The 12,159-nt window shown below is 39.2% G+C and overlaps 1 protein-coding gene across 9 annotated transcripts in view; it reads left to right on the top strand.

Annotated features, from left to right (window-relative positions):
- ccdc57 (coiled-coil domain containing 57) overlaps nucleotides 1–12,159 on the top strand; it is a 113,798-nt gene that overhangs the window by 1,378 nt on the left and 100,261 nt on the right. For 7 of the 9 annotated variants that reach the window (XM_039788295.1, XM_039788294.1, XM_039788291.1 and 4 more), the window contains exons 1-2: nucleotides 23–246; nucleotides 4,717–4,836. In XM_039788295.1, the coding sequence (XP_039644229.1) occupies nucleotides 179–246; nucleotides 4,717–4,836 (188 nt within the window). In that variant the 5' untranslated portion in view covers nucleotides 23–178. Of the gene's footprint in view, nucleotides 1–22; nucleotides 247–4,428; nucleotides 4,602–4,716; nucleotides 4,837–12,159 lie in introns of those variants that run through there. The other 2 variants (XM_039788290.1, XM_039788289.1) reach the window with 2 other exon arrangements.

Here is a 12,159-nt window from a genome sequence, read left to right as displayed (position 1 = left end):
CCTTGTAGCTGGGGAACAATTTGACAGACGTACCGTTGCCAAGGAAACTGTTTCCTTCACAAAGGAAAAGTTTTAGTTGACTAATTTGTCTCGTTAAATTATATTATTAGCTAACGTTAAATAGTCTTGTGTTTGAATGCTACATAGTGTTGACTGTGAAGTAGGCCTTTGAAGACCTATGAGCCCATCATTTTGTAGATACCCGCTGAGTGCTACAAAAGCTAACTTTAAAGCTACTGTATTGTGGTAAGTTAAACATACTAAGTGTGTGTGTGTGTCTGTGTGTGTGTGTGTGTGTGTGTGTGTGTGTGTGCGCGCGCGTAATTTGCACCGGTTATTTTGTGGAAACCAAACATTTTACCTAGAACTCGGATGCTTCGTTCTTTGCCAAAATCCAAACGGTACCCAACCCTTATCATGATGTGAAGTGTAAAAATGTAGGTCCAAAATGTGATTTTTGGCTTCAAGTATTAAGATGTTTTTTTTAAAGGTACAAAGAGTTTTTAAAACAACCACCTACAAGCTTTGATGCTTGGCATGGTATAGGCACCGCCTTTTTAAGCCCTACGTGAAAGGGCCCATGAGGCTCAGGAAAAAGAAAGGCAGAACAAAAAAATCATGCTTGACTTTGTGGTACTTCCGACTGTTGTGTGGGTGTGGGAGCCCTGTCTTTATTGTCCAGTGAATGAGTTGCGGATCTACGGTGGCAGTTTCGTCTTTTGAGTGGAAATTTGAAATAAATATGAAAGTGGAGTTAAAAAACGCAAAAATCAAAGAGCAATGGGAGTCACATCTATAGCCATAATCAGAGCTAACTATATATTTCGAAGCTCCAAGCCCCGAGGTTGAGACAACCAAAAACCCTCCAGCAGCATTACCATTTGCTTCCACAGGTTATCTATCACAGTCAAACTACCAGATTTCATTTGCGTTCCTATGGACTGCAGTGTTGGGGGGTACACAAAGGAAAACACTTTTTTTTTAGGTTGTTGTTGGTTTGGGGCAGAAGGAGAGAGTGGTACTTTTTGTGTTTTTTGCAATTGGTTTCTTGTAAAGTTTAAGAAATGCACTTAATCTGCTGTACTTACAGTATATTTATCGCTCTTGGAAGAGGCATCTGCTAAATGCCCAGTCTTATTGCCATCTGAAAGACTGTTAATTTCGACGTAGTGTTGCGGGTTGCCATTTTTTAAATCTGGGTTAAGTGAATACAAAAGATATCGGGTCACTATTGGCGTTACATTCCAATCAATGGTCTGCATTGTTTTAACTTCATATTTTAGTATTGGCTCAATTAGCTTTGAACCTCAACCGACGTGGTAATCAAAGTTCCAAGTACTATCCATAACGTTTGTTAATGGAAACGTGAATGTGTAACAAACTGAACTGAAATGCGTCATAAATGCCTCAAATGTGATTATCAGTTTGTATAGAATCAAATTACTGGTATTTTAACATTTTCTCATACTAGTATTTTGTATTTTGATACATCTGATGATCAAGTATCAAGTATTGTAACAAGATACCTCTGATGTAGGTGGCTTGTAGTAGTAGTGGTAGTAGTAATCTATATCCGTGACGTTCCACTTCCGGGATTGTCCTGGTGCCGCAGGAAATTCCGCCGGATGCATGAATTTTCCATTTCCTTCCGCTTTCTTTGTGTTGGAATTTTAAATTTGGTGAATTTATGAGGACTATTTTTGACAGCTCCTCAGATCTCCGCAGGGTAAATTGAGAGAGCTAGCTATCTGTCCAATCTGAGTTTTCTCTCGCACGACTATTTTGCAGCGGCTGTGTGCAGAGCTTAGTGCCGCCCATGACGATTCTGATTGGTTTAAAAAAATGCCATTAAACCAGAGCATGTTTTCCTCCCATCCCCGAATGCTATGTGAAGTAGCCAGACCCTCCTCCACGGACATAAGTATTAACTATTAAATATCATAGCCATCCTGACGTGAGCGGATAACAAGTACATTGTGGTGTCCCAGAACAGTCCATCTGCACCTGAACCTGATTACACAGTCCAGTATATGAACTATAGCACATTAAAGGAACAAAGAACTTGTTAATTTCAAAAGAAAAGCATGTATTTTGCGATCCTTCCCTCCCTAGTGATAGGAAAATACCCAGCAACTGGTTTTCCACTTTTACTAGAATTGTCCAACATTGAGCACATATGTAAACAACTTCCTCTGTTGGTTTTGTTAACCTATCAATTTACATCAAGTCATTAGTCTGTCAGAGAGTGTGGCCCAGAGTTAGCACTTTTTCGAATCGTACATGGAAATCTAAAGGTAACTGAGATCTTCATCATTATAACTTAAATTACGATAAGGCACATTGTTAACTGAGATCTTGATTTGTATTATATAACTAATAGCAATATGTTTGTAAAGCTCAACTCAAGCTGGAAAGTATAGTGTTGTTGTAATTCTAATAACTAAAATTATTAGTGCTGTCAGTTAAACGCGTTATTAATGGCGTTAACGCAAACCCATTTTAATGGCGTCAATTTTTGTATTGCCAGATTAACATTGTTTTTGGCCTAGCAAACTTTGTAGTTTTTTTCACATGCTGTTGCAACAACTAGTAACGTTAGAACAACTACAACACCACACCGGATCTAGCTAGACCGGACACAAAACAACAGGCACGCTGCACACACTTGTTTGGGATTGCGAGCCGGCCAAAGAGTAGTAGGCTAATGTTACGTTTTGAGTGGATGGCCAGTGCAAGACGCCGAAAATGGATGGCAATAAGATTCTGAATGGAAAGTTTACTCTTAAAAAGTTGCCAAATGGTTCCATTGACAAGACCAAAGTGATCTGTGTGTTTTGTCATTGTGAACTGAGTTATAATCGCAGCACATCCAGTCTGAAATACCACTTGATGGCCAAGCACACAGCTGATGCAAATTCTCCGCCCCCTTGTCAAAGCCAGGCGACAAAAGCACAATGCAAGCCGATCCAATTTTCCATGTGGATTAGAGCATTAAAATGAGAAAAAATAATGGGACAAAAAGAAATCAAGGGACATTTAGAATAGATAAAAATGTGCGATTAATTGCGAGTTAACTATGACATTAATGCGATTAAATATTGTAATCGTTTGACAACACAAAAAATGATACCTCTGTGTAACCAGGTGCCTCTTCCCAAACGTGATATACCCACACAATCTTCGTTTGATTCTATAATGTTCATTATTCATCTGAACAACACTAGTCTCTTCAATCCCACTGATTTTATCACTGCAGATCCTGCAGAACTCTGTGAGCCTCTCTTTTAAGTCTGATTTATGGTTCTGTGGAGGCTCCACAAAGAGCTTTCGCCATAGCCTACGTAAGTTTATACTTATGCGTTGGTGTGTGCACACGTCGATCTCTTTAAGAGAATAGCAGGGCCGGCATGTGTGTGTTCCTGGGAAGTGTATGGTATAGCGAGAGAGTGAGAGAGTGACGGTGATATCTTCGGAGCGAGTACTGACTCTAGAGGCATTGTGAGAGAAACAAAAGCTGTGTTTCATTAGTGTTTCAACATGCCCTCCTTCAGTCCCCTAACGTAACTGCACCCGTCACACGGAGGCCACTTGAAGAGCAGAGGGAAAGTGGGCGGGGCAGAAGTGGGGGATTGAAATGGAACCACTTTCAGCCAAAACTATAAGGATCGACCGCCACTGACAGCTACTGCTGTGTGTTTTATCTTATTTCCATTAATTATGGCATTCAATCCCTTTTTTTTTTTTCATTCTATCTGTTTATGTCATGCAATTTACTTATTGTACAGTAGGCCTATTTCTTGTATGAAAGGCACTATACAAATATTATTTATAAAAAGTATTATTACTGCTTTTTGCACATACACACCTGCAGACTCATTTCAATGAGGCTTGGTAATCAGCTGCATGAATTTCTGATTTAGAGAGTGTTTGGTCTGCATCATGATTTGTCATGTTAATGCTTAGGCTATAGCCGGCAAAAACTGAATTTCTTCCATGCATTTACAGATAATGTTACAGATAAAAGAAATCCCACATACAATATGAAGTTAATATATATATAAATATATATATATATATATATATATATATATATATATATATATATATATATATATATATGACATATATGTTATAATAGCCTTCATGTTTCAGTAAAATATCAAGCTAACAATGAGGAAACTAACAGTTCTTTCACCAAATGCATAACTGCAATGCATTTTGGGTGATATCCACCTCTAAGGTGACCATCTTTGCTCACATTGCTCCCTTAGCCCTCTGAGGGTCGATCTCACCAAGTTCACTTCAGTTTTTCAGACAAATGGAACAACACTTTTGATAGCGGTGGGGATTCCCCGAGGGCATGTGCAGAGGGGAAGTGAACAAGGACATGTTGAAACCACTAATGAAAGGTAGATGTGCGTCGTCGTGACGTGTAGTAATTTTTTAAAAGGTGCACGCCAGGCTACGGCAGATATTCCGTGTCTCTACGTGCCTACATACATACCAACGGCGTTGATTTAATGCAGAAGCATGAATTGGCCTTTACACTTTGGGTTGTGCTGTCAGATGTGTTGACACGTATCCATGGCAAGTATCCAAATGTAAGTACTTGTACTTGATCTTAAAAAAAGTGGTCTTGATGCTTCCCTAATTAGAATGACTACTATGTGTTGCAATGCATGATGACCTATATTGTTGCTGCTATGTGTATTCCAGTTCTACCATGCTGTCAGACGGGGACAGTGGACTTGGAGACCTTGAGACCCAGCTGGCTGCAAGAGTTCATAAACTGGAGAGTTCCCTTAAAAAGGCTCAGGAGGAGTACTCCTCCCTCAGGTACCTTGTCTACGTCTACCTCACATCAGGATAACAGTAAATGTGAAATTCCACTTTGCACTTCAGCTTTTACCTGGAAATATTCCTTTAGAAATGTAGAATTTGCCAATGGACCCCAGTCTCTGACTTTCACAAGACGCAAGGAATTACATGTAGCTGTTTGGTTTGTTGTCAGGTTGCAGCACAATTAGTTTTACTTTCACTTATTTGTTGATTGTTGATTATTTCAGTTATTTGTGCATCTTTTAAATTGTGAAAATTGTGTCTCAGGGAACATCTTCAAATTCAGTTTTTTTTATTTGACCATCATAGCAAAACCAAATACAGTACATTGAGTTTACAATAATATAAAACATAGAAAAGCAGCAAATCCATGTCTGAAAATAATGTTTGGCATTTTTGCTTGATGTAGGAATAGCTCGCACATCCAAATTCTACTGTGCAGGTGGGTTGGACGATAACATTAACTATTAACTGAAAGACACTCCCATTGAGAAGTGACTGCCTATTGTCCTACACCTGTAGACACAGAATGGGAGGGGAGAAATGTATTTAAACCCGTCTTTGTTTGTCATTTGAGATACTCTTGATGAAGGTCCGGAGGGACCGAAACGTTAGTTTTTCTAAATAAAAGGTGATGCTATAGCAAGAGCAGAGTGCAGGATTTTTTCCATTGTTTCGTAGGCATTTTTGCTTGATAAAATAATTAAGAGTAATCGATTATCAAATGCATTTTCTGCCATTTAACCACCCATTAGGCGTTGAAGTAGTTTGCTGTCAAACATGGCCTAAGCCATGCTCAGGCTTCTGATTAATTATGTATGTTGTGTCCACCATATGTGTCTGTGGAATGAGTCTGGGCGGATAGTGTTTGTTTCTTGAATTTGTCTAAAACGCACTGAGTTTAATTGCAATTACATGTTAACAAAATTTCCTCACCTGCTTAAGTGTGAAAAATCTGAGTAATCAAGTCTCCAGTAAACTGTTGTTTTTTTTGTTCAATATGTTTATTAAGTGTTTTCCAAGTAGTATAATACAAAGGGACAAAGATTAGAAGTAAAAAAAATATGCCAATATGAAAAGGAAAGAGGAAAGAAAAAGAGGAAGTATTACTCAAGACAATGAAATGTACTGTTGCAACACTGGTACTCTAAATTAAAACAGAATTTATAAAAGAAGTGGTGAGTGGCCTATTGTGAATCTCACAACTGTTCAAGGTCTCCGTCAAATTGAGCAAGATGGTGTAAAAATGGCTGCCAAATCTTGTAGATTTTTTTAAGATTGTCCATCATGCCATATCAGATTTTCTCCATATGTAAGAGACAGAGGTAAGTTCTGTTAGCCACGTCTTGAAGAGTGGCACTGCTTCTGACTTCCAAAGCCTTAAAATCAGTCTCTTTGCAACTTAACATTCATACACAATGGTGTGCTGTACAGAGGAACTATGAGTCAATAGAGACAGGGAGTAGCCAAACAGTGCCACCTCTGGCTCAGGCATGAACACACATTTGTACATTTCAGAAAATGAAATTGAAATTTTAGCAGTTCAAGTCCAATGAATAGCTTGAAATGGTATAAAAGGTAAATGGTGAACTGCCTGAGGTTAAAAAAAAACAAAACTGAAAAATAATGTACATTTCAGTATTTTACAAAAAGGCCTTTTTCAGGGAACAAGAAATGGGTAAACAACGTAAAGTTGTTCTGCAGCAATGGAGGTTGATCAAGCTTTGAAAGTTGGTGCTACCAATTCCCACAGGATTACTTACTGTTTGTATAAAAGTATTGTTGTAACACACTGTGGTACCGTACCCTCGTGAGCATTATTTGAACAGTATTGTACTGCAGAAAGTAGTGTGTTGCTATAAAAATGGCGGGAAAAAGGCAATTAACAATGGAAGAGAGACAGACCATCATAACACTTAAGAATGTTGGTCTTTCCTACAGAGAAATTGCGAAGAAAGTCAAGGTGTCAGTGAGTACAGTATTCTTCACCATCAAAAGGCACTTTGACAGGAAGAGGCAGACCCAAAGCCACAACAGAATCAGAAGACAAGTTTCTGAGAGTCAACAGCTTGCGTGATAGGCGGCTCACAGGAAAACAGCTTCAACCGCAGCTTAATAGTGGTCGTAATAATCAAGTCTCAGTTTCAGCTGTAAAGCGAAGACTTCAAGCTGCAGGTTTGATAGGTCGAGTTGCAGCAAGAAAGCCATTGCTAAGACGTCAGAATAAGAAAAAGAGGCTTGCCTGAGCCAAGAAACATCGTCAATGGACTACTGAAGACTGGAAGAAGGTGCTATGGACTGATGAATAAAAATTTGAAATGTTCAGTTCATCACGCAGAATTTTTGTACGCCGTCGAGTAGGCGAAAGGATGGTTCCTCAGTGTGGGACATCAACTGTCAAACATGGAGGAGGAAGCATGATGGTCTGGGGCTGTTTTGCTGGATCCACAGTCTGTGATTTGTACAGAGTGAAAGGCACCCTGAACCAAAACGGCTACCACAGCATTTTGCAGTGCCATGCAGTACCCTCTGGTATGCGCCTAGTTGGTCAGGGGTTCATCCTACAGCAAGATAATCACCCATAACATAAGTCCAAGCTATGCCAGAACTACCTTAGGAAAAAAGAACAAGATGGTAAGCTTAAAAGCATGGAGTGGCCAGCACAGTCACCAGACTTAAACCTCATTGAGCTGGTTTGGGATGAACTGGACAGAAAATTGAAAGCAAAGCAACCTACAAGTGCCACACATTTATGGGAACTTCTGCAACAGAGTTGGGAAGAACTTTCTGAAGAATATTTGATTTCCATTGTAGAAGAAAAGTGTGTTCAGCTGTTATATCTGCCAAAGGGGGCTATGAGTAAGAAATTTAGAATACATTTTGGTTTATAAATTGATTTCATGATTTATTTTTTAACTTAAATTGTTTATTTGCTCTATTCATTCATTTCAGAGTACAATGAGACCTTGAACTGCATGAATTTCAATAAAAACCTGGAAAAATTGGGGTGTTCTAAAACCTTTGATCAGTAGTGTAGTTCCTAACTTATAGGTATCTAAAGAAGTGTGTTGATGGGAGGGAAAACTTGTCTTTTAGCTGAGTAAATGAGGCAAAATGTTTGTCAATTTACAGATCTTTTAAAACTATTATGCCTTTTAACCTCCAACTATAAAAAGTGGCATCTGAGAGTGAAGGGGGAAATGCATGTTTATGACACACTGGAGCGTAGATAGAGGTTCTAGGCAACTTGCAGCACTTCTTAATTTGCTGCTATATTTTCAAACAATTAAGAACTATTTGGTATTCACTAACATTTGAACTCTTAAAGGGGTTAAGCCAAGGAACAAAATAACATATTTCCTCACCTACCTGTAATGCATGCAGATAGCCTAGGTTTATTTGCCCCGGTTTTGTAATGTGTCAAAGATAACTGCTTCCAACCCAACACAATGGAGGTCTGTGGATTATCAAGAGTAACCAGAACATTGTATCTGGAAAGACACACTGCTATTTTATGGTACTGAAATGTTTAAACGTCATTATTTGAATGCCGTCAGACCCAAACACTAAATTCTAACCACCTTCATTGTATTGGGGTGGAGGCAGAATTCTAAGAAATTTCACAAATACAAACTTAATATCTGAATAGAAAGATCCCTACCACATATAAAATAAGTCAAAGGTAAATAAGTGACATAACATGTTTCTTTAAATTTGAGTTAACAGACCCTTTTGAGTTAATCCACTAGAATTAGAATCAGCTCTATTGGTATGTTTACACATACAAGGAATTTACATTTACAAAAACAATTTAGAAAGGTGCTCAAGTTTAAAGATCTCCCAATTGGGACTTGTGTTGTGATAAATATATTATCCCAGTGTGGTGTCTCTCTCTAAACACATATTTAAGGCTGTTTGACACAGATGTTTGTACAGCCGACCGTGTTGAACTGAAAGAGCAGTGCCGTAGTGGGTTTTTTATTTCTTTTTATATCCAAACAACCAACAGTCTTTCAACATATGTTTTCAAATACATGAAAAAGATACGCTTCTTGCCAACCTCCCAACAACCCACTCACAAACTTGAGCCATCTGTTAATAGAAAAAACAATAGTAATAGCATGTATGTAAGCCTTTCAATCACCATACATGAGGATAGTTCATTAATCCATAGGGTTATAGATGGACAACAAACACCTTTCCACTGTCTAGCAATAATACGTTTTGCGTGTAGCAAGCAGAGGTTGACCAGTTTGTTTTCATATGTTCTAAGAGATAATGCCTCAGGGATGAGGCCAAGGATAAAGATTTCTGGGCGTACAGGTATTTCTTTCTGAATGATGTGGGAAATAAGCTCCATTATGCCATTCCAAAAAATTTTAATATATTTACATGTCCAGATACAATGAAACAAAGTTCCTTTCTCTGTCATACATTTTATACAAGTGTCCAGAATGTTAGGGTTAAACTTATGGAGTTTTTCGGGAGTTATATACACTCACCTATAAGATTATTAGGAACACCTGTAAGATTTCTCGTTAATGCAATTATCTAATCAACCAATCACATGGCAGCTGTTTCAATGCATTTAGGGGTGTGGTCCAGGTCTAGACAATCTCCTGAACTCCAAACTGAATGTCAGAATGGGAAAGAAAGGTGATCTAAGCAACTTTGAGCGTTGCATGGTTGTTGGTGCCAGACGGGCTGGTCTGAGTATTTCACAATCTGCTCAGTTACTGAGATTTTCACGCCCAACCATTTCTAGGGATTACAAAGAATGGTCTGCAAAAGTAAAAAAATCCAGTGTGCAGCAGTCCTCTGGGCGAAAATGCCTTGTTGATGCTAGAGGTCAGAGGAGAATGGGCCGACTGATTCCAGCTGATAGAAGATCAACTTTGACTCAAATAACCACTCATTACAACAAAGGTGTGCAGCAAAGCATTTGTGATGCCACAACACGCACAACCTTGATGCGGATGGGCTACACCAGCAGAAGACCCCACCGGGTACCACTCATCTCCACTAAAAATAGGAAAATGAGGATACAATTTGCATGAGCTCACCAAAATTGGACAGTTAAAGTGCCCATATTATGAAAAAAACACTTTTTCTGGGATTTGGGGTGTTCTTTTGTGTCTCTGGTGCTTCCACACACATACAAACTTTGAAAAAAATCCATCCATGCTGTTTTGAGTGAGATACGGTTTCTGAATGTGTCCTGCTTTCAGTCTCCTAGTGAGCTGTTCAAAATCGGCCTCGGACTGTGACATCACAGTCCGAAATGAGCTGGCTAACCACAACCGTTAGCTCGTAGTGTTAGCGTTAGCCGGCTAATGCTAGCGTTAGCCGCTAGCATGCTATGTCGTTCTCAATAGCAAAGCACTGCTACAACACACACAAGTTCACCATAATCTACAAAAGAACTACTTACATGTGCGCCCTCATTTAGAAGTCTCCCAGCTAATCCTGCCTTGTAACTGACCAAAGTTCGGAGAAACAGGCTTTCTTTTACTGTCTCTAGAGTTAGCTAGCTGACATGCTCTACATCTGAGCTACTGCGCATGTGCGAGTGCAATCAAAGATAGTACAGAAGAAGAAGATGAAAAGAGGTCTCACTCTGTAGCTAAAACAGAAACCAGGTGAAAAGAGGATCTGCAGCAGTGAGAGAGAGCTGTGCAGTACAACAAAAATATGGTGTTTTTTGAAAATTAAACCATGTAAACCTATTCTGGTACAACCTTAAAATACAGTTATGAACCTGAAAATGAGCATAATATGGGCGCTTTAAAGACTGTAAAAATGTTGCCTGGTCTGATGAGTCTCAATTTCTGTTGAGACATTCAGATGGTAGAGTCAGAATTTGACGTAAAAAAAAATGAGAACATGGATCTATCATGCCTTGTTACCACTGTGCAGGCTGCTGGTTGTGGTGTAATGGTGTGGGGGATGTTTTCTTGGCACACTTTAGGCCTCTTAGTTCCAATTGGGCATTGTTTAAATGCCACAGCCTACCTGAGCATTGTTTCTGACCATGTCCATCCCTTTATGACCACCATGTACCCATCCTCTGATGGCTACTTCCAGCAGGATAATGCACCATGTCACAAAGCTTGAATCATTTCAAATTGGTTTCTTGAACATGACAATGAGTTCACTGTACTAAAATGGCCCCCACAGTCACCAGATCTCAAACCAATAGAACATCTTTGGGATGTGGTGGAACGGGAGCTTTGTGCCCTGGATGTGCATCCCACAAATCTCCATCAACTGCAAGATGCTATCCTATCAATATGGGCCAACATTTCTAAAGAATGCTTCCAGTACCTTGCTGAATCAATGCCACAAAGAATTAAGGCAGTTCTGAAGGCGAAAGGGGGTCAAACACGGTATTACTAGGGTGTTCGTAATAATCCTTTAGGTGAGTGTATGTTCTCATGAGCCAGTTATATTGAATTAACCTCAATCTACTATTAATAGTCATAGTTTGTGCTTGACAACATGCCTTTTCCCATTCTAGCTCAGTAATGTCTGAAAATCTTCCATCCAGGCCATTCTCTTATAGTCTGAGGACTCTCTTGATGACTTAAGTAATTTACTGTATACTTTTGAGATTGTCCCTTTAGCTTGGGTATTGGGTGTTACCAGTTCTTCAATACCATTTAAAGCAGGGGGTTGGTATGATTGGTTCTTACAATGAACAAAAAAACTCTTTTAGATATTCAAAAGGCACGAGGGTGTTGTCTTTAAAGAGATCTGAAATCCTCTGTAAACCAAGCTGTGCCCAAACCTGGGTCGGAAGTACCTGGTGTAAATCTTGCATTACCCCAGATAGGAGAAAAATGTGATATATCCCTTGGCTCTCCAACCATCTCTTGCGACTCATACCAAGCTGTAATTGTGGTTTTAACAAATTGATTGTATTCTGCTTAGCATTTTAAGAGTGTTGGAGTATAGGTATCTGTGTCCAAAGATAGCCCTTTCGCCTTTTGTTCCTCTATCTGGACCCATGGCAGATTTAAAGGATTAGAGAACCAAAACGTGCGGATCTAACTTGGGCTGCTCTGAAGTACAATAGTAGGTTGGGTAACTGTAAACCTCCCCTATCATAAGGTAGATATAATAAGGTTAAGCGAAGTCTTGGTCGTCTTTTATTCCAGATTAAATTTGTGAATGTTTTCCTCATGGTAGAGAAAAAGGCTGGCGGGGGTGAAAAAGGAATTGACTGAAACAAATATAGAAATTTTGGGAGAATGTTCATCTTAATGGCATTGATTCTGCCTATTAATGTGAGGGGGAGAGACATCCATCTATTCAAAGTAT

Source organism: Perca fluviatilis, chromosome 21 (genome assembly GCF_010015445.1).
Source record: "Perca fluviatilis chromosome 21, GENO_Pfluv_1.0, whole genome shotgun sequence".
Classification (NCBI taxonomy): Eukaryota; Metazoa; Chordata; class Actinopteri; order Perciformes; family Percidae; genus Perca; species Perca fluviatilis.
This window is presented reverse-complemented; position numbering and strand designations above follow the sequence as displayed.